The following is a 23,909-nucleotide window of genomic DNA, read 5'->3' as shown; positions in this document are numbered from 1 at the left end:
AATATTAGACTAAAAAATAATAATAAATATTGTCATCAACAGTTACAAAACAAAGGGAGATAATATCACAAATAATAGCTTGAGTATATGCGTGTATAAAAATGAGGATTGTTCATATTAAATTACATTAAGGCGGTAAGCGAACGCACTGCGGCGTGGATTTACTTTAATATAACACTAAAAACATTTAAAAATTGACAAAATTCACATTGATCGTAGACATTTACAGATACGCAAACGTTATAATATTTAGAGAAAATCATTAGTAAAAATTAAACGTTCAAACAAGCATACAAGTGTACGTTAGTTGATGTAACTAATGTCCCATACCGAAACATCCCTTCAAAAACCTATTGTTCAACAGATTTTCTTAACACAAGGGATACTAATTTGACTTAGCCGACAGTAAGGAACGTTTGTGTACACACATTTGATAAACCGCTTTGGTAACAAACTCATAAAGAGACCACGTAAATCGTACACATTTGAATAATTAAAATAATTTATAAGCGATTAAACTATTTTAGCAACGACATATTATATCATTGATGGTGACTTTCTGAAACCATAATCTCAATTTAAAACATATTGTTATCTCTGTTTTGTCTAAAATAATGACAAGGATGACGATATTTTTATATAGATATTTTGGTCTCAGAAACCAACAGTGTGATACTTAACTACATTTTCATAAGAGTGACACAATAAAGTATTAATTAATATCGTTAATTAAAATAGATTATTATTATTATTATTATTTTAAAATTTTATTAGGTTAAAAATTAAAATCGATTTCGAAGCAACTTTGGATCAAATTATAAATAAATTAGTAACTACGTATATTTCAGATATTAAAATAAATTAAAATATTAAATTTTTTTTTATATAAAAATTATTTCAATTATAATTATAATTTAATTATTTCATTTGAAGTTATAATTTAATTGTTTTATAAATTAAATTTCAAACATGATTTCAATTTCAATTTCTTTAAAATATACACAATTTGTTATTTTACAAATATATTTATAATTTCATTATTAAATAATTCTATAATGTTTTTAAATTTTTGAACAAAATTATTATTTTAATTTTGTATTCAATTATACAAATACTTGAATAATCCAATAATAAGAATATTCAATTGATCTAAATAATAACAGAATATTTGAACAATAGAAATTAAAAAAAAAACATTATTCATTAAATTTATTTTTTTAATGTTACACATACATTATTACAGAACAGAATTTCCTGACTGGGTTTTCTGACTGCAGTGACATTGTATTGACAAATATTGTCAGTCCAGACTTCCTCATTGACATAACAGAAATAATTATGTCACTACAGTCAAAATACTTAATAAGAGAGTTCTGGATAATTTCGCACAATTCGGCAAATACATTTTTGGTTATAGTAACTTTCACATTTGCCATTTTTCAATATATTTATGACTTTCTTTACACATCCAATAATTGTTTATAAATTATTTTGTATCAGTTAACGAGATCAGTTTAGAAATTTGAAGGAAATGAAAATTAAAGATATCAAAATATGGTTAAATCAAATAAAGAGAAAAAGTGATACGAGATCATTGACATAATGTTAGGAAAGGACAATAGGGAGAAAAACTGCTATTTGTTCTTTATATATGTCATTTTTTTTGTAACTCAGTAGTCACTGTTTGCCTTGAAGAGGCATTTACAGTTTCACCGGGCTTGAGGTGGCAGGGCGCAGATGGCGCTTAGCCTAAACCTCGTTTAAGAGTAAAATAGATGTCAGTATGATCAAGAGTGACATTTCTACTATATGTACCACAGATATGTTAAAAAGTACTCTATTTTATATAAAATAGTACAAAGTACTCTGTGTAATGTTGCCATCGCAATGACTTCAATCAAATTTTACTGAAAAAAAATCAAAAACATGTAGTAATTTTAAGATAGATTATAATTTTTTTTTTAGTTTTTCTCCCCATTTGTAACGCATTACTGTCAGATCTAGTTGACACATTCTGGTAAGAGAAATGTCAGATGAGTTTGACATTGACATTTTTGGAGTCTATGGTCATTTTATACATGGCCATGGATTTTAGAGGTGGTTTTAGCGCGCCTTGCGGTGGGGGGCGCGCGGGGAGGTCGCTGGCGTTGGCATCAGTAGTCCTGACGCTGCAGTGCCACAGACACCTTGTACAGACTCTCCATCATGAAGGACAAGTTCTGCGACAACTCGTTCACCGGACGAGTGATGGCTACCATTTCTGAAACATTAATTCCATGAATATTAAGTGGATAACAGGAATAAAATAGCTTTTTGATACAAGCTGGGGCTATAATTGATAACAAGATTAGAAATAGTTACTAATGGCAGTATTTCTACTTAAAAGGTTGAATTAACTGTATATAGTTTGATTAAGAGACCAAAATAAACTTTTTGCTGCATTGACTAGGATTGTGTTCAAGTGCAGTATGTATTATAAATCAGTGGAATAGTTAACCTGGATGTGCTTGTGCGAGACCCTTGCAGTAGACGTGCAGTAAGCTGGTGATGTCATCCTCAGGGAGTTCCCCGCGCTCCAAGATACGCTCGGCATTACGCTCACGAACCAGCGCCAACGCGGCCGCCCATCTATCATAAATTTCATTATTATATACAACTAGCTTTTACCCGCGACTCCGTCCGCGCGGAATAAAAAAAAATGCACAAAAAATAAAAAAGTTCCTATGTCCGTCTCCTAGTTCTAAGCTACCTCCCCATCAATTTTCAGCTAAATCAATTCGACCGATCTTGAGTTATAAATAGTGTAACTAACACGACTTTATTTTATATATATACTAGCTTTTACCCGCGACTCCGTCCGCGCGGATTAAAAAATCGAAAACGGGGTAAAAATGATCCTATGTCCTTTTCCTGGTTCTATGCTACCTGCCCACCAATTTTCAGTCAAATCGATTCAGCCGTTCTTGAGTTATAAATAGTGTAACTAACACAACTTTCTTTTATATATATAGATATATATATATATATATATATATATATATATATATATATATATATATATATATATATATATAGAAGATAACTAATTGTGTATATGCAATTGTAACAAAATATTCCTGATATATCAACCTCTGTCGCTGCATCAGATGAGAGAGCTTGGCGTCGTCGTGGTGGGTGGGGGCAGGCGAGGAGGAGGTGGACACTTCGCCACCCTCTCCCCGCTCCGCCCCCTCACACACCTCGCCTATCTCACCCCACGAGTCTGCAGCGCTGGCGGCGAGGGCATTGCGCACTGCACACACAGCAGCACTCATCTCCACACCCTGTGTAAAAATAAGTGGAAATTAACGAACTCACCTCTGACTGTTGGTATTTGTCACTTGCAAATGACTTCAAAATATTCATCGTTACTCCGATGGACATCTTTTTCATTTTATAAATCTTGATAAACGAGTCAAATAAAGAAAATAAATCAAAATTATCGCACACAACAAAGTGGTAAAAATCTGACTAACAGTTGTTGCCTTTTTAGAATGTAAAACTAAATAAACAATATAAACTGACCCTATTATCGAGTGCCGCGTGATAGACGGCGACAACCATCTTGTTGTTGGTCTCGAGCAGAAGTAACAACTGGAAGATGAGCTTGTAAAGGCTGCGCGCTGTCTCCTCGCCGCTGCGGGACAGCTCCAGCATCTGTCACAAAACCGTGTTGATATTGAAGTTTTACTTTACTGTTCGTTGTCTTAGTTAAAAACAGAAATGCGTTAGTCATTCAGAAGGAGTCACTTGATGCGCTACGAACTTGATAATGTTCGCAGCTTTTGAGGGAAAAATTGACTTTGAGGAAATCAATAAAGTTTTTTTATAAATAATCTTAACCTCTAGTGCGTGTTCGCGTCGATCAAAGTACGTCTCGAGATGTTCATTGATCTCTAAAGCTGCAAAACGCACGGCATCGCGCACGCGGGCACAATCCGCGGCTGCAGGCCCCGCCCACAGCAGCGGTGGCTCCTCCCCCGCTAGCCGCGCTACCACCGCCGCCAGCTCGCCCGCCCCCGCGCCCCCCAGTGCGCTCTCCCCGCACACCGACACAGTCTTGCATGTCACCTCCTGCAACGCCCAAACATAGTTCAATTTCCACATACTCACCATTATTCAGCATTTCTACAGGTATAGCGACAATTATCATCCATCTGTCTATTCTCAGTTAAAGCTGTAAAATCGAGGATTGTAATATTTCATACTTTGAGCACGGTGTGCAGCCGGTGCACGAGAGCTACCGGCGGCAGATGTGCAGCGTGACGCAGCAGAGCGGCCACCGAGCAGCGCCAAGCGTCGCGCAGCGCGGCGCTTGTAGCCACGCACGCGATGCTCGCGGCCACACCTCCGCTAACACCACCCCCACCTCCTCCACCGCTCGGCACTGGGGTCACATCGCCGCGCTCTCCTATTACCAGCACGTTAATTAATATAACATATTCGGTTACAAGAATAAACAATGACAACTAGGTCTACAATGATTTTCGTTAAATGCATTTCTTCATGCAGCATCGTTTTAAAAAGTTAGCAATGAAAAAGCGTGCGGAAATGAAACATTTTTTAGTGGCGTACAACTGACCATCGGGCTCACCACTGGAGGCGCTGGAAAAGGAGTGTGCGCGTGTACGCAGCATGAGCTCGTGCGCTCCGCCCCCGGCCCCGGCCCCGGCTCCACTCGCGTCCGCATCTCCGCGCGCCCCGCCTTCCTCCCACACGCCCTCCTCGTCGGATGAGTCCTCGTGCCCTAACTGAAACATGATAAAAAACATCTTTGGCAACTCTATTGTCTCAACCAGCAGTCCTAGTTGCATTTGTCTATCTTCCCTTCTCTCACAGTACAGCGCATCTCTTCATGAAGTATAAGAACCTAAGAAATGTCAGTACACAGAAAATAATATAAATAAATTATTTAACTGACCAGCCTATGGTGGTGATGCCTCGCACGCTGTGGTGGGGGGCTGCGGTCTAGAGCGCTCGTCCCCGCCCCCGAGCCCGCCGCCGGCCGCTCCTCACTCGGCAGTCGCCGGCGAACGCCCCAATTGAAGTTGTCAGAACTCTCGCCCTGAACATAAATTATATTTATAATATTTGTTACAATTTGTACTATAAAATACAGCCACAAAGTAATATCTTTCTCAAGTTAATCCTTTAATATTACATGTTTCTATTTAATGGTAATGGTTTGACTGGCAAGTTACAAAAGGCACGATTTAAAAAAAATATACAATAAATCCTCACCTCTATGCTTTCGCTTTCATATTCAAGAAAATCAAAGTCCTTAAAGACACCGAAGTGGTCAGTGGGCGGAGCGCCGCCGGAGGGCTCGTTGCCGGGCGTGCCGGAGACCTCCTCCAACGATGACGTCATCGACGACTCTCGCTCCAACAGCTCCGAGCTTTGGCTGAATATCACCTTGTGCAAAATATATATATTTTAATAATCATAATTAATTATTCATTTGACAATAATAAAAAATTATAACGCCTTAACCGAATTTCGCATTTGTTGTACTTGTTTTATCATATAAAGTTTAAAGTCTGTTTTGTATTAAATTACTTTATGGGAAGAAACGTAAAAAGTATTAGTTTGTATTTAGTATTAAACAATTACATTGTAAATAAATACAACATATTTACTTACGTTGGAATAAGGAAATTAAATTACGAAGTTTTTTTGATTTCGGTTAACCTTTGCTGTAGTATAAAGTATAGAAAAAAAAACAGCATAGGATTTTTATTTTGTAAAAATATTGAACAATCTGAACAACATGTGTTTTGTTTGTGCTAAATTTGTTTTCAGTTTAACAACTAACATGTACAAATAATAATAACAAAGCAATATGAGCAACAAAACAGTAAAACAATCGAAATAATTTAAACACAACTCAGAATGAAAATGAGTTCATATAATCTGTCCATAAAATGGGGATTCATCAAGTGAATTTAGTACATTTATAATATCACTAGCGAGTTTATAATCTGACGTATTGAAAACTGAAGGAATCATTGAGATATGAAGTAAAATAATTATATTAAAAAAAATTGTTAAAACCAAAAAAAAAAATGGTTGAAATATTCGTCAAATAGTTAAGTCAATTCACAATTATCAGTCAGCTAACAGTATTTCTAGTGAGATTACACACTTACGATATTTACATTACGACGATAACATCATGGGTGTTTCACGACGAGGCCTAATGTAAAATGTATCCCATTGGGCAGATCGATCTACCGATTAATGTTTTTTTTTAAATCTATAAACTCAATCGGTCCAATGGCAAAAAAATCACATTGGACCGATTGTGTTGGTATACCGATCGGTCCAACGGGAAACACAACATACACACACTACACGTGTCAACACAGAAAGGAATCATGAAAAGCTTTTAAGCGTAAAATCCAGTAACTTGTTTTGAAACATAGTGAGAATGCAATGTGTATTATATATCTATATAAACTCAGACACTTGACAGGTGATGTCCTAAGTTACCATCTATTTGAACCCATAGCTTAGTGTTAGTGCGTTAAGCGTTGCGACATAAGTATACATTTGTTGCTTATTACCTTAGAACATAAAGTGGTTATTAAATCATCCTATACGCAGCGATGGATAGAAATTTCACTAATATTATTCACTTTCAACATTCAGTTATCGCACATCGAATCTATGAAACACTCATGCTTTGTACATAAAGTGTATTTAACGGTGAGTATCCACTGCCGTAACATGTATCACAACAATATTGGCATCCCTTTTATTCCATTTTAAAGACGATTTAACAAAAGTGTTTTTAAACATGTGTACCGACAGTTGAAATTCACTGTAAGACAATTTTGTAACATATTTTGCTCGTGTTTTACTTACAGATGGACTTTTGGGCAGGCCTACTCTTTGCCCACATGTGGTCAAGAGGTTAACAAGACATTCCCGCACGCGGCTCTGCAAACAGAATTTTAATTACAGTTTTTTTTACAAATTTAATTTAATATAATTCTTGTTTCAAATGTTATAAATAATCATCACCATCATAAGAATTTGTCTGCCCACAGCTGAACTATTTCATAGTACGAGGTTGTCCGCTTTCCGCATTCAATAACAAAATTGTACTCATATATGTTAAAATGCACAATTCTATTTTAAATGCAGAATAATAGTAAACAAAATCCTCTACAGGATTGGTAATGCTTTATTTTAGAAGAACTAATAAGTATTAGTACGAGAGCCCACGACCAAAATTTTTGCCTTATCGTTTTACGATGAAAACTGTATAAAATCGATAGATTTGGTGATTCTGATTGCGAAAATACTAATTTCAGAAATTTTCTGCGTCACGTCTCACCTGACAGCATTTTCCAAGATGTCAAAAAATTTTACCGAACTGTTTCATAGTAATCTGTCTGATTTCCAGAATGTAGTTGAACGATAAATTTAAGTTACTGAAAACACAATTTTCAGACACCACAAGCGTCACACGTACCCAGGACACCATTTGAGAAAATTAAAAATGAGGCAAAAAAAAAACCCCATAGCAAACCGTCTGGAAATCTTGTTTTCAAGTGAACATTGGTCAGTTGATGCGAATTAATCATTTTTCAGAAGAAAGTGTGAGCATCTTATGTGTTGAAACCATTTTGAACGTGTTGAAAAATTTTACCCAACATGTTCCATAGCATTCTGTCTGAAAACTGTTCTACATCATGAAAAAAGTTGCCTGGATGCAGAAAAAAATTATACCATGTAAATTTAGTGTCGTACTTCATTAATCAGACAACTTTTCGAGTCAGAAATTATTAAAAAATCGTATTGTGGCGTATTTACATCTGTTATACAAATGAATAAGCTGCAACTCGCAAATTCTTAGATGATGATCGATAAAGAGCTCACTCGAAACCATCGAACTAAAATTAAAGGACATTTTTCATAAATAGGACAAAAGGAAATTGGGATAATGTTTGAAAAATAGTGTTTATTGAAAAGTGAGCGTCGTTGAAACCGTTGCTATAGTCAGAACAGCTGATGGACGCTTGCGCTGTAGCTAGCCAGGGATAGGGACGTAGCAAGCACCGCACGTTACCGCCCGACTCACAAACGTTCTCTTCATTTTTGGACTTTTTGGTGACATTTTAAATGTCTGAAAACGATTTTTTCATAAGTCTGGCAGCCACACAAAATATTTAAAAAAAAATGAACCAAGCAGCTATGAGACAGGTCGGGTAAATTTTTTGACATTTTTGAAAACGCTCTTCGGCCAAATGTGACGCGCAAAATGTCTGAAAACAAATTTTTTTCGTAATAAAATGACGAAACCTATGTACATTTTTACTATCAGACATATTGTGATAAAACTGTTTGCCTATTTTTTTTTAACGTAGCAGAAATGCCCCCCTCCCCATAAAACTGCGATGTTTCTAGCCGATACTGCCCACTTAGCCGGGTTCAGATTCATCTACTCTAACGGTATTATACAGTTTTGGACGTAAAACGATGAGACATAGTTTTGGTCGTGAGCTCTCGTGTTATATAGTTTTGTAGTGGAATTTATAATTTTCAAGTATAATTTAGATAAGTCTCTCACTTGCGACATCCAGGGGCGTTTCCACCCCGAGGCGAGGGCGTCAGCGGGTGAGAGCGAGAGGGAGCGGCGAGGGGAGGCTGCGCTGTGCGCCCCCGCCCCCGCCCCCGCCACACTGCTGCCTGCGCCGGCGCATCTCCCGCCGCTCTCCGGACCTACCACTGTTGACGCAGACCCCGATGTCGATGAACCTACGAGTACATACAAATGTAACATCTTTCAGTACCAAAAAACTACTTTTATCACTTACGAAGCGTTATTCCATTATATTCCATAGACTCAGGAAATAAGTTCTGCGAAACTTCACGAGACCCAACTATGAGAAAAAAAAAATCACCTGTACTTTCTAATTTTAAAAGTAAATTCCTATGTTACCTTTATCAGGAGTCGTTGAGGATGCATTGGACAAGGAACTAGGTCCTGTTGGTGGCTGACTGCCGCTCTTCGGCAGGTACTTGCGGCCGATGACCGGCGTCTGAGACAGGTCGAAAGTGAAGTCCATAGTACGGCCCGGTAACTCCTGTAACACAATGTCATCGGTTTCAATTAAGTCTGTACACTGTGACGTCATTGCTACAGATATAGGTTTTTGTTAAGGGTCTGTGTTCAGATGTAGGGTGTTGATGATTTTGATGATGTATTGTTCACCTTCTTGCCGTGCAGATCAGTATCGAGTATGGAGGAGGCGTGGCTGTCCCAGTGCGGGGGCACGACTAGAGTTGAACACCGAGTTACCACCAGCTTGAGAATTTTCATCGCCTCCTTGTAATTATTATTATCTTGCTGTAATTAGAGATAAATTTATGATGAGCGAAAATCTCTTTTTACATTGAGAGCGAAATTATACAATCCATACATACACCAATGAACTTGGATACTGCACGAAGGAGATCAGCGTTGACTGATTGCGCAGCTGGCGCGTTCAGTTCCACGTAGTGCAGCATGCAGTGTAGGATGGACAGCACTGCAGGCTGCAGGCTCGCTGCACCCTGCAATAATAAACAATATTCTTCAAAGGAGAAGAAAGAGTTGCATGTAAGACAGGAGAAAGACGTTGGGATAATATAGACTTTTTTCTGTATAACATATGAGGAGTCAGGTTGATCTAGCATTTTTTCTAAACTTTCCTTAATTCAGTTAAATAGCAATCAGTCATAGGAGACAATTGGTGAAACACAATATTAGACTTGTTAAATAAAAAGATTTTTCCTTTCATTAACATCAGGATTTCTTTTTCTATATCATGCTTTATATAAGCTTTTAAACATGAGACGTGATAATTTTTTTAATGTCTTTTTTTAAAGCCAGTTTAAGGTATTTTCATTATATTCAAAACTAGCTGTCGCACGCGACCTCGACCGCGCGGAATTAAAAAAACGTAATAAGTAACTTATGTGTTCTTCCAGATAAGTTCTACAACTGTGCCAAATTTCATCAAGATCCGTTCCGCCGTTCCGGAGATACCTTCAAACATCCATCCATCCATCCATCTATCTAAACATTTATAATATTAGTAAAATATTCTTAAAAATAAAAAATGAAACATTTTTAAAAATGATGACCAACAGAAAAAATACTGTATATTGACACAGAACACTTGTGATGGTTCGATAATAATTTTAAATTACAAATTGACGAAACCATTAATTTAATATGAATAATATGGTACCTTTTCCAGCACTTCAACGAGGAAAGCGAGCATCTGTAGCGAGAGATGCGAGTAGGTGTCCCAGAGATATTTGACGACGCACTTGGTCCATTGGAAGCTCTCCTTGCTGAAGGTGCGGCGGGAGTACAACGTCATCACCGTGCCCAGGTTCTCCAGCTTCTTACTCTTCTCAGCTGTGAACTGCGAATCGAAACAAGGCACTTGTATAACAGTGCGTTTACACTGCCGAAACACATACAAAACATCACAGACAAAAATTCAATCAAATAAAACGCAATCCAATAAATAAATAACTAGATTAGAATTTCCATATTTTTCAGATTAAAAATGAAAAAAAAAATGACAATATATTTTTAATCCTATAAGTTTACCTGTGCGATATGACATGCCGCTCTGACGCATAGCTCTGTCGCGTCCTCATAGTGTAACAACATGTATGGCAACAATGCCACCACAGTCATGGGGAAGGCCATGGACTGAGTGGGATCAATCACGGGGAGCTCCAACAGTGGGATCATATCCGCTAACACACCAACTACCGGCTCGTATGTGTTGGGATGAGTACAACCCTGGAATAGAAAACAAAAGTTAACATTAATAGCTGAGAATGCTAGATCAAGACAATAGTTTTGCTATTTCCTTCACACTGTAGCCATTAAAACTGCTGAAACACAAAACATGTGGTTTTTTTTTCAAAGACACTAAAATTATTGACTACGTTCATGCTATTTCAGCAGTGAAAACCCACGTCTACTGTATATATAAATACATTCAGTCTTATAAAAAGAAATTTTGTAGTCGTTTCATTCAATATTATTTTTATTTTTAGTATATGATTTGCCTTAAATATGTAACGCCACAATACAAAAGATTTAATAACACTTACACAAGAAAGCTGAATAAATAGTAGAAATATTAGATAATATAACTAAACGCTGACAGCTTATTACATTTTTTATATTAAACTAACTGCTCTAATGTTACATTAAAGAACTTCAAAGATTATAAAAATGCGAAAGTTTAAATGAATAAATGGATGGATGTTTATTTGAAGGTATCTCCGAAACAGCTCAACGGATCTTGATGAAATTTGGCTTAGATGTAGAACATAGTTTTTACTTATTACTTTTTTAATTCCGTGCGAAAAGAGTCGCGGGCGACAGCTAGTATACAAATAATTCCATATTCAATAACCAAACAACGAAGATTGTTCGTGCAACATCTTACTTTGGGTTTTCACTGTTAAAACACAATAAACACAAAATATCATTCATTTATTATCTTTAAACAACGAGGTATAAGGAGGAGGAAGTACACTTTTTAAAGGTTCTTTCGACAGTAGGATTTCACGGTTATTATGATTTTATATCGTCGAATCTGTGTCATTTCCTTTAAAATAACAGAAGACAAAAATAAAATTGTTTTTGTCTTTAGTTGTCCACTTTGAAAACTGACATTAGTATAAGAATGATTGAGATTTTTCTGTACGTGTGATAAGAATATATTTTGTACAGTCAGGGACGTTCGCGATGTTCCATTTACAGAAAAATTGCCTTGTAACGAGATAAACTCCACTCCTATTAAACAAATAAATTTTTACTACTAAATTGTGTAGTACTCTTTTTTCGTACAGACATTTGAAAACTGTCGCTTTCAAGATGGAATACCGCCACTTTCCCTGATAGTACATATGTACCTTGAGGAGGAGTGAGTGGAGGGCGGGCGCGGCGTGCGCTTGTGTGCGGTCGAGGCGGTCGCGGGCATCGGGCCGGTCGAGAGGCAAACGGGCCATGACACGAGCCAGCAGCCGCACTCCCAGCAGGAACTCATGCTCGTAGTCAGACTCCAGGAGTGACGCACCGACCCAGAACAACGTCGCCAGGATCGTCAGTTTGTCGTCCTAGTAATAAATACATCTTGTAAAACTTGTGGACTAACACAAAAGTTTTAACGTTAAAAGTATTGTGATGAATAATAGGTCTCACCTGCGTTGCACTGTCTCCAAGCAGCTTGAGAGACTGCGCGGATCGTGAGCGGCACAAGTTCGAACATCCTTTGGATGAGTCGCTGCACGGTCGACTGCGATCTGGATATACATGTAACATTATCTAACTAATTTAAAGTATTTTTCCAAATTGTACTTGGTAAATACTAATGTATAACTGACCGTGTGACTGTTTGTCCGCGTTGGTGGGCGGGGCGTTGGGTTTGCGCACACAATATGGCGCGGACACGGAGTAACTCGTGCTGCGTGTGTGATTGCTCGCACAACCGACGCATACGCCCGGCGACCGCTTGCCTAAGGGCATCACAAATTCATATTTACACATACACACACATCAATTGGATCCATCCATCCATTGGACATCCATACATTATACGAATGAACGTATGAATGTTTGTAAACACGTAATTGTAAATTGGAATAGAGATAGATTACGTTCCGAAGTTTCCCCACTCAAAGGAGTCAAAGCTATGAGGCATTACTTACTATTTATCTAAGTACCTGCGGTAAATGGTGTTCCGTTGGGTTGCTGTCCGCCATCCTTGTTGTTCAGGTTCGGTGTAGACTTGAAGATGTCGCGCATATAGTCGAGCGGTCGGAAATTGGATTCGAGGGAGTCGACCGCAGCTTCCAGAGTCAGAAGCAGTTCCGTGACGTAGCCCTGCATATCCTCGCCCTGCTCCGCCACCGTTTCCACGAGACGAGACAGGATGTCCGTCACCATGCGACCCGTCATCGCCACTCCGATGAAACGGAACACCTGTTATTGCCATCTCATTATTTTAAAATATGGAGATCTTTAGCAAGAATAAGGTACGAACTTTCGGCCAATATCGTAATAAAATATATTAGATGTGTAGTTTACCTGCAGGGATCTTCCTGCGTAGTGTCTGGAGGGGCAGGAGAGGCCGAGCTGCAGCGCGGTCTGCGCCCACCTCTCAGACACCAGCGCGTGAGGCAGAGACTCGCGGAATACTCGCAGCGTGTGTCGCAACAACGTCGCCATCTGCTGGCAGCTGCGCAAGCTCCACACTGTGCATACAACATCTTCATTTTTTTATTTGTTAGCATTATTATTTGTAAATCGTTATTTATTTTAAGGCATTATTATTTGAAAATCGTTATTTATTTTAAGGCATTATAAGTTATAAATACTAAGTACGGGTATGAACCTTTAGCTGTGATGTCTTCATATTGCCACAGGGGCATGTGCGTGGGCCTGTTGGCAAGGAAGTGCACCAGGGACTTGATGACGTCAGCGACGGGCAACTCCGCCTCCCCCTTGTCCCCCGCCTCCAGCCCGCCCTCGCCCTCCGCCTCACCCGCCTCAGCCTCGCCGGTTATGATCACCGGCAACGACGGGTACTTGTCCGCCTCACCTGTTACATTGTTATTAGACTAATGACTTATGTCGTACTTTATGAAAGAACATCAGCAACCCTTTTGAGTTAAGAGATGTTTAACCCTTTAGAAACTTAGCCCGTGTTATTGTGACATTTCAAAAAATAAATGTAAATCAATTTTAGGTAATTATAAGCTTAAAATGCTATCTAGGACAATGCTAGCCTCAGTTTATTATATGATATACTGAAGCGTTTTTTTTTAATTCAAGTCATAAAGTTCTATATCAACGTTGGTATACTGATGATGTGATTAGTCTGTAGTAGTATTAAACAAATTTTTTTTTTTTTTGTGACTGAGTAGTCACTGTTTGCCTTAAGGAGGCATTTACAGTTTCACCGGGCTTGAGGTGGCCGGGCGCAGATGGCGCTTAGCCTAAACCTCGTTTAAGAGTAACTAGGCTCGAGGGCTCCCTCAGGAGCCTCGGCTCGGGCTGTTACTTGGTTATTATTACCGGATTGGAGTATTAAACCAAGAATAAGACCCTTACTATGAGCAATTACGTTATACTTAGGTTTTATGGAAGGCCACACAGTAAATTATTTGATTATTGTGTAAAACAACTTTTAATCCATGACAATGGAATAGAAATTAGTGTGTGTGTCAGTATGTCTATGTGTCGTACCTTCAGGTGTGACTTGGGGATCAGTGCTAAGGGAGCGTGGGGTAGCGCGCGGGGAGTGAGCGCATTGCGTCGTCTTATCAAATGTCGCGTCCGGCTCTAAAATAAAAATAAAAACATGTCTGTTATCACATAACTTAAGAGAGGGTGAACTAATCACAGACTAATAACTCTTCTTGGATAATGCAACGCAGACGATGTCGCGGGCGGCAGCTAGTTTGTATATACCTATTTTCATATAATTTTCCAGCGTAAAAACACAAAACTTCATGAGCTCGAAGAGGAATTCATAACTGAGAGTCGTAAGAACACTTATGACTATTGAATGCAATAAAGGGCATATGGTATTGGAAAACCTCCCGACGTTATAAAGCGTTTTATAGATTTTATTTTTTATTAAACATCAAGATGAAGTCTATGGAAGTTAAAATAAAATAAAATATTATACAACAAGCATATTTCATAATCCAATACAAAAGTCTTTAATTCAATAAGAGTGAAAGAAGTAATTTTGATTGCTTATTTTGAAATAATAAGTATACAATTGGAAGTTATTGATTGGCAATATTTCAAACAAGGGATGTTATTTAGCATTAAAAAATTAATAAACTACCCCTTCGTAGGTTAGTAACGGTAGCGAAATAAACAAACAAAGATGTGGATTGACCAGTAACCCCATTCGCAAAGCGGGTCAGATTCGCTGCACTCGACGATATATTTACATTGTCAACACTGATCCACTTTCCTGTCTTATAACACAAATGCATTGATTTACAAAGAATATACTCAGACATGATTCGTCTTGTTTAGAGAAACTATTATAAACTGTTGTATTTGAATTTTTTTTTTTTTTATGAAATTATAACACAAATACAGAAAACATTAACAAAAAATATAATTTATTCCTATCATTATGTTATTATTAAGTGAAATTGGATCAAAAATAAAAATTGTTTTATTTATATTCTCTTTTAATTAAATAGAATTTAATTTTTATTTATTTTTAAAAACAGAACATAATAGAAATAATGAAAGAAATCTTACGTTTCAAGTGACAAAGGCACATCGAACCTTTTTGTACAGACACAGACAGATGTGGGCGGATTATACGAGACAAAAGACACGCATATTATTTTACATAGAGAAAGTAGACGTCTTTTGAGCTATTTTTGTTCAAAGAATCTTAAACAAATATAGTTCTATATTTTCCATTCTAATTTTACTGCACATCTTACTAATATTAGGTCCTTACATATGAAATTGGCGTTTTGTATGGGAGGAACAAAAAGTCGAATATTTTTTAATGTAATATATTTAATTAATCAAAGTGTGAACCATTATTTTCTATGCACTTTTGCCATCTCATAGGTAGTTCATTGATCCCTTTACTAAAAAAAACCAGTCGGACGGGAATCAATAAAGTCTTTGAAGGCGATTTGGACTGCCCCATCGGAGTTGAATTTTTTCCCTTGCAAGAAGTTATCCAAATTTCGAAAAAAATGGTAATCTGTTGGAGCAAGGTCCGGGGAGTACGGAGGATGTCTTAGACTTTCCAATTGAAGCTCTTCTAATTTAGTAGCCGTCTGTTGCGCAGTGTGTGGTCTAGCGTTGTCGTGAAGCAGCAGTGGCGTGGAGCGATTGACCAGCCTAGGTTGTTTAGCCGCTAGCTTTTCCATTATGGTTTGCAATTGCTGACAATAGACATCAGCCGTAATAGTCTGGCCAGATTTGAGAAAACTGTAATGAACAATACCGGCACTAGTCCACCAAACGCTTACAAGTAACTTTTTTGGTGTTAATTTTCGCTTGGGGCAGGATTTGGCTGGCTGGCCAGGATCCAACCATTGCGCTGAGCGCTTCCGATTATCGTAAAGCACCCATTTTTCATCACAGGTAATGATTCGGTTTAAAATACCTTCATTATTGTGCCGGTTTAGTAATGTAACGCAACAGTCGACGCGCGTTTGCCGGTTTGCTTCAGTCAATTTGTGAGGTACCCACCTTTCAAGCTTTTTAATCTTCCCAATTTGCTTCAAGTGAATTAAAACAGTTTTATCACTAACATCGCAGCCTGCAGCTAACTCGGACGTGGTTTGCGATGGATCCGCTTCCACAATAGCCTTCAACTCTTCATTATCAACTTGAGTCTCAGGCCGTCCACGGGGCTTGTTCTACAGATCGAAATTTCCAGAACCAAAACGTTGGAACCAAAAACGAACTGTGTTTTCTTTTGCAACACGACCGCCATACACATCATTCACCCTTCGAGTCGTTTCCGCAGCACTAGTGCCACGGCGGAACTCGTACTCGTAAATAATGCGATATTTTAAGTTTTCCATTTTGTAAAATGAGTGACGCAAACAGAAAAAAAACAGAAGAAAAAAAACAAATAAATGACGGTCATCGAACCACAAATACATGAGTCTATAGCTATACAAATTTGAATTTGGAATTCCTTACCAAAGAGGAGAAATTCGTGATTAAAGTGGCCAGTACGAAAAACGCCAATTTCATATGTAAGGACCTAATATTATGGATGGATGTTTGTTTGAAGATATCTCCGGAATGGCTCAATTGATCTTGATGAAATACGGCAGAGACGTAGAACACGTAGAACATATGGTCTGGAAGAAGTCGATGATAGATACTGAGTACTGACCAGTGAAATTGTGCTGCAGCAGCGGCAGGGAGGGCGCGGTGACCGCGAGGCCGAGCTGGGCGCTGCGGCTGGCGAGCAGCGTGCGCGCGACCGTCAGGTGGTCGTGGTGCGCCGCCACCGCCACCAGCAGGTTCAGCAGCAGCTGCCGGCAGTGCTGGTGCACTATCCATCTGACACACAACATACAAAAATTTATATATCCAACTGACATACGTGTGTGGTGATCCTAGAGCTTGAACAATTTTAAAGATTCTCATAACCGCTGGTGTTATCAAAAATATAATGATGATGATGATGAATGATGGTACGATGAAAATGATGACCTCCGTGACGTAATCCTTCAATGGCAAGCCTTCCTATCTTTGAGATTGCGATCGGAGATAACCGGTAAATCTGAATTTGGTTTTAAGTCCTGTGACACAGCACACAGTACAACCAGCCTGAGGAATAATGTGTAAGTATAGGAAGGCTTAAGTCGAGATTTTCTTATTTAATACAGTCACACGCTGGCTGATGGTTCCGATCACTTACCTTGTATGGTCCATTCCAAGAAATACTATATGCAGCATAAGTGGTACATGTATGGACCAGTCGATCTCGACGCCGTCCAGTACCACGTCACATAGCAACATCACCGCGACGTTGCATCTGGACCAACATCAAACATACTATAATGTATATATATACTACAGGTCTCTTGTTTCGCTCATATGCTGATCACAGAGACTTTTAACGAGTCTGAACACTCAGAACCTATCACTGTGAGAAAAAAAGGTTTAATATTTTATACATATAAGGTGGCAAACGAATAAGCGGAATAATATCAATTCGCCGAAATAGCGAAGCGACCGCTGCCCGTAGACATCCGTAATTGAAGATGTATTCCTACTGCAGAGGATTACCTATCGATTAAAGCTATGCACAGAAAAAAGAAATGTCCCCTTCCTATGCGTCCCCTCCTCTGACAAATCCCCATCCTTCCTTTAAAAGATAATGGTGGGAAGGGGAAGAGGACTAAAATTAGGCCTGCGGCACATTCACTCATGAGACGAAACGCAGAAACACTTCCACTTGACGCGTATCTTCCGGTCAGATACGTGGTATTACACCGACTGCGGTTAATTTGTGCAAAGAATGTTGTTATCACTGCCGTCTACCAATGTTATATCATCTTCATTATTATTGTAATATTTTGGAAATTCATTTATATAGTAAAACTATTTGTGTTTTCTAATAAACTAAATCTCTTTATTGGAATGCTACTAAAAATACAACGTTATAAATAGTTCAATTTATTTTTGAGAATTTTGCGAAGTACAAACAAACACATAATAGTAGAGTTCCACTGCCGTGACACTGGTGTTGGTGAATATTGTCATCCCTTTCCCTCTTTATAGCGAGACAGATAAAAGAATATGTATTAATACAAGGGTCACAGCAGTGGAATTCTACAATAAGAGAAACAGGCCATTGAAATAAGACCTCAATATAGATTGTAAATTGAAGGCCTCATTATAAAGGATAATATTTTCAAAGAAGTACATATCAATTGAACTGAGTAGACGATTCATTGAAAGAAATATTTTCAATTTATTTTCGTAGTACATTCTTGATGTTCGTCGTTAAAATTTTAAGCACAATTCTATTTAAATTGGACCTAAGCAAAACGATGGGTTTCCACAGTCAAAACACTTGTTTAAAAACATGTATTGCCATCTCTTTGAAAACACAGAAATAATAGTATGGTTTAACACAATGATAGCAGAGTATTTTTAAGGCAAGAGTACATCCACATCTAGTATCCAGATGGCGTGTCGATTGCTAACGCATTTGCCAGATGTGTACGTACCCTAAGTGTGGTATGAGTGTTTACCTGTGGAATCCTGATATAGGTTGGTTGCTGTCAGGTAAGTACTCGGTAAGGAGTGCGAAGTAACCGCCATACTCGGGCATAGGCAATGGCCTGGGCTGAGGGGCGTCTACCCTGGCCTCCTGAGGTGTCGCCGGAGCGCTGCCGGTCGGAGTAGCGTGCAGCTCCGGACCCAATCCAGTCTAGGATGGAACAAATGTTTAACCAACGTTGATCCATAATATGAAAAAGTATTCGTGCCATATAATGTATGTTGACATCGAAAGGTAATTTTATTTTGAAATCATGATAAAAATGTGAACATTTGGTACTTTAGTAGCGCTCATACATAAAAGTTTTCGGCGCGCGATTGAAGATGGCGTTAGGAGTCGGTTTTCATTAAAAATACCAATTGTTAAAGCTTGTCGCTTTAATATAAGTAAATAAATAAATGCTTAAAAATATGTGGCAATTAAAATGTTAAATTATTAACCTATTTTTTAGTTATCGAAACAAATTGAGATTTTAATTATTTTGGAAGAACTTATACAAATTAGAATTGGAAATGAGTGTTTATACATATTTTCGTTTTCTGCAACTCTTTTTCTATCCCACTTATAAGTTTTACTGGCCTTTTTTAGAATATTACGAGAAGTATGCTAATAATAATAATCGGTACTATTATTGATCCATCCCAACGCAAATGTATTTGATACACATATCGCAGTACTTTAACTATTACATATCGTAATATTATGTACACAGTCATATACAGCACTATGTACTTATTACACTGTATTTATAGGCTACTAATGCTGAAATGAAATATTAAATCTTCGTATTTAAATCTAGAATGTAAAAAGTTTTTATTCAAGGAACTCGTTTTCAATTACAGTATCACGAATTAATAATATTGTGTCGCCATTTGTAACAAGTAATTGAGATTCAATCAAGTAAAAGTTTTAAACGTTGAAAGTTTCGTCGGAAACAGCTACTTAAGAAAAGGACTACGGCAAATGCATTTGGAATATCTTTCCTTCCAATGAATTCGCTATTCATTGAGCAGTAGATTTTATTCCGGTTGTAAAACGTAGAATACACTATTTCAAATTAAAAGAATATTTTTGTATCATAGGTAACGAAAGAATCTATATATATAAAAGAAAGTCGTGTTAGTTACACGATTTATAACTCAAGAACGGCTGAATCGATTTGACTGAAAATTGGTGGGCAGGTAGCTTAGAACCAGGAAACGGACATAGGATAATTTTTACCCTGTTTTCTATTTTTTATTCCGCGCGGACGGAGTCGCGGGTAAATCTAGTATTGTATATTATGTAATATTTGTTATATATCGCTTTCAAAGTTTTAGTAAGGTTTATTTTCTTGCATATTAATATATTGAACAAGATTTTTTAATACAAATTGTATATGAAATAAATTAAATGTCTTACAATGAACGTCTGTTTTGAAAAATTTCACCGAGACAACAATCAACATAATTGTGACAATGTAAAGTCAATAGGATGCTACTGCGCAGGCAAAGGTGAGAGCAGTCTTAGATTAAATATTTATGAAGTCTGGCTGTTGCCATTAGAATATAAAACTGATTGACAGCATCCTCATATTTTTACCTTAATCGCGTCAACAGCTGCATCACATTTGTAGTAGGTTTGTCCGTTCGTACGACCATACTGTTTTGGTCAAATATTGAATCAAACTACAATATATTTATATACAATCTATATATATAAAAGAAAGTTGTGTTAGTTACACCATTTATAACTCAAGAACGGCTGAATCGATTTGACTGAAAATTGGTGGGCAGGTAGCTTAGAACCAGGAATAGGACATAGGATAATTTTTACCCCATTTTCTTTTTCTTTTTTTTTTTATTCCGCGCGGACGGAGTCGCGGGTAAGAGCTAGTAATTAGATAAAATAGCCAGCTCACAGCGAAGTGGAAAATACTAAAACTTGATCCCATCACCATATGGAATACTAGTAGGAAGATTGACAACAATGCTAAAGGTAATAGTTTTATTGAAAACCCTAGCGAATAAGCTTGTACTGTCTAGAGGGGAGAGCTATATGGAATTACGTGAGAGGACTGTGGACTGGAAAAAAATAACTAACGAAGGTTTTATTGAAGTCGACTGGGCGAAATACAATCGATATTAAACAATAAAATCGCAACGGAAGCCGAATGTTACAGCAAGGCTTACATTTGGCGAATAAAACCATATCCGATTCGAAATGCAGACAAAATTTAAATATTTAAAACACCCTTTGACGCACTAAATACATTGACGAGATGTACCCAAGTGGAAAACATGGCAAAACTCACGTAGCTCGTTCGAAAAAATTGTTATTGACTCGAATACATTTTGCGTTGATAACTTATGTAAGCAAAACGATGCAGAATGTCTTCAAAGCATTGATGTCAATACTGAATTATTGAAATATACGATGTACAGCTACAAGGATTTGTTTTCCTAAACGTGCAACGAACAAAGAGAGTCGAGGTCAGGTATATTACATTTATTGCGTTTTAAAAACGACTATATAACATTTGGATCGCTGTTAATAACATCTCAATATTATTTTGATACTATTCATATTTCATACAGGCAAATCTGTACGCTATATAATTCTGTCTACACTAAAATTCTTAGATCCGCCATAGCTAATTTATAAAACTTCTCCCTGAATTCAGATTCGCCAGGTTTACTTTGTTATTAGAAAGAAAACATGCTTCTGTAATAACACGGCAGTGGAAACCAAAGATAGATGTTATATAAGTTGTGATAATTATATTAGGTTGATTAGTATAGTTAATTAAATCAATAATCTATTTCAATATATTATTGAATGCGGCGACGAGACAATTGGTGGTTTGTAAACGTCCCTATAATAGTCGCGGAGTCCATTTAATGTAACAAGCGTGTTATCCTATTTACTGATGCATATTATAACGCTTCAATAAATGCTCCCAGTAATTGCTTGTTACATTTGCCTGGATGCGTTTGACGCTTCTTGGTATCAACGTCAATTAACAATAAGCAATGTACAATATATAGTATACGTATCGTAGACTGCGATGATATAATAATATTTTTTTTTTATTTCAAAACACATTTACTGTAGACATATTTAAGGTTGAGTCTATAATTTTTAGTTGATTTAGTCATATTTTAGTTGATTTAGTTATGGTCATTTTTTTATTTTTTTAGTTATTTATTTAGTTATAATTTAGCACTGCATCGTTTTCTTCCCGGTCGCAGATCCAGACGTAGACCCAAAACTAGATAGAATGATGTAGTGCTGAAAGACATAAGTTACTACCAAGTCTCAGAACGAAGATGTCGAGGACTGAGCGAAGTGGTAGAGACAGATTAGGAAAGCCGACCCTACCACCCTGTGGTATACGAGCTAGGCAGAAGTAGAGAGAGTATACTAATCAATACTTACATAAGAATCATTCTTCAGTTTTTGATCTTTAATTAATTATTTTATTTATAATTTTATATTAAATATTAACCATAAAATTATACGAGTATTATTTTCAATGACATTCGATCAACATTAACAACTATTTTCTATTGTTGAGGATTATGACCAATAGAAAAAAGTTATTGAATTTTGAACCATTTTACATAATATAATAGAATGTAAAATAATTAATTATGAAGGCTGTAAATTATAAAAGCTTATATCAATTTAAAATTGAACAAAGATTAAAAGAAAATAGCAAACAAAAAAGATAAAAATAATATGTAAAAGATTTAAAATTAAATACTTATTTGAGCGCGATCCCTGTAGCGACTAGCAAACGACAACCGTAGAGAAAATCAATAACAATCTTTTAATGGCACAAAAGAGTAAGTTCAACACTTGATATGAAAAAAAAAACTAAAGATAAATACTACCAACTTATAGAAAACAATCATTACCCCTTTATATTACCCATTTTTGCCAAAAACCTTTGTTGAGGTATAAAGTTATTTATGGATAATTTTTTATTGACATGTACAATGGTATGTACAGTTGTATTAAAATATTTTACTTGAAAAACTGTGAAACTTAAGTATTTTTTTATTTGTGGTAAAAAAAATCAGTAGAATCAGCATAGCGTTACACCTATTATATTGATATATATTGTATAGACTACGGCTGACTGTAGTTTAGACAAAGGGAATGAGAGGTATAACAATATGTAATAGGCAGTGGAATTCCACGGTTACTTGTATACAGCAACGGTCACAAACGCAAAAGTTTCGAGGGAGGAAATTGAAAAAGATAAAAAAATACACGCGAAGCCGAAAACCAGTGTTATAGCTATAATAAATTGGTGATCGTGTTACCGGTGTGGCGTCGCCGTCAGAGGGCGCTGGGGGTTCGTCGTCCACGGGGGGCGTGCACGGCGGCCCAGACGACCGCTTGTCCTGCCCTCTCGCCCCCGGTGTGTCGCATGCTTTACTCACGCTGCCGACAAAAACAATGCACACAGATATATTACTAATATTATATGTGATTTTCATGTATGTAGATATGGAGGTTTGTTATCAGTTTAACTTTACCACGTCTGAACAAATGTACATAAAATTTAAAACAGTTATAGACTAAAGTTTGGCATAGTGTCTGATATTGGCTACTAATTTTTTTCTAAGGGGATAATTTTGCGGGCAACAGCTAGTATTAATAAAGTATAAATTTGTAGGTAATTAACATCACTGGTCGTAATACAATCCGGTGTGAAATAGTAAAGATTGAATTTTTAACTTAACATAATGAAAAGTATAAGCGAGGTTATTTTAAGCCGCAGTTGCGTCGAAAACAATAACAATTCAACAAAACCTTTATTAAACATGAGAATAAAATTAATTTCGCATTCACAAACGCAGCTGCACATGCATGGTCAATTTGTGCGAAGGAAATGTGAATTATTTATAAGGAACACATCAAAATTTTATTTTTCAAAGGAAAACTACAGGGCTTTATGTATTATGGATTATGAAATTCAATTGCGCAGCAACAATGTTTTCAACGCAACAAAGCAAAGAAACATACTTTGGTTTTTTCAATACCAAA

The 23,909-nt window shown here is 37.1% G+C and overlaps 1 protein-coding gene across 1 annotated transcript; it reads right to left on the bottom strand.

Moving 5' to 3' along the window:
- Positions 1-1,916: 1,916 nt before the first annotated feature.
- Positions 1,917-23,213, bottom strand: LOC123723454 (protein furry-like). The gene is made up of 28 exons (XM_045686087.1): positions 23,183-23,213; positions 18,844-19,022; positions 17,502-17,618; positions 16,971-17,140; positions 14,315-14,410; positions 13,461-13,667; positions 13,154-13,320; positions 12,790-13,048; positions 12,451-12,582; positions 12,269-12,369; positions 11,980-12,183; positions 10,655-10,852; positions 10,284-10,463; positions 9,475-9,603; positions 9,263-9,397; positions 8,990-9,134; positions 8,618-8,805; positions 6,907-6,981; positions 6,606-6,635; positions 5,281-5,454; positions 4,961-5,104; positions 4,622-4,790; positions 4,248-4,450; positions 3,883-4,113; positions 3,565-3,696; positions 3,130-3,323; positions 2,498-2,628; positions 1,917-2,260 (listed from the first exon to the last, which is right to left on the bottom strand). Exons 2-28 carry the CDS (start codon positions 18,921-18,923, stop codon positions 2,154-2,156), a joined length of 4,098 nt encoding a protein of 1,365 aa, XP_045542043.1. The 5' UTR covers positions 18,924-19,022; positions 23,183-23,213; the 3' UTR covers positions 1,917-2,153.
- Positions 23,214-23,909: the final 696 nt, after the last annotated feature.

This window comes from Papilio machaon, chromosome Z (genome assembly GCF_912999745.1).
Source record: "Papilio machaon chromosome Z, ilPapMach1.1, whole genome shotgun sequence".
Lineage (NCBI taxonomy): Eukaryota > Metazoa > Arthropoda > Insecta > Lepidoptera > Papilionidae > Papilio > Papilio machaon.
Note: the sequence above shows the minus strand (reverse complement) of the source record. Positions and strands in the feature narration are given on the sequence as shown.

Coding starts and splice junctions, on each gene's coding strand:
- LOC123723454 (XM_045686087.1), bottom strand. CDS start 18,923: ATGCCCGAGTATGGCGGTTACTTCGCACTCCTTACCGAGTACTTACCT. Junction 17,141..17,501: donor CTTGGAATGGACCATACAAG/GTAAGTGATCGG, acceptor GTTGTGTGTCAG/ATGGATAGTGCACCAGCACT. Junction 13,321..13,460: donor TGAAGACATCACAGCTAAAG/GTTCATACCCGT, acceptor TTGTATGCACAG/TGTGGAGCTTGCGCAGCTGC.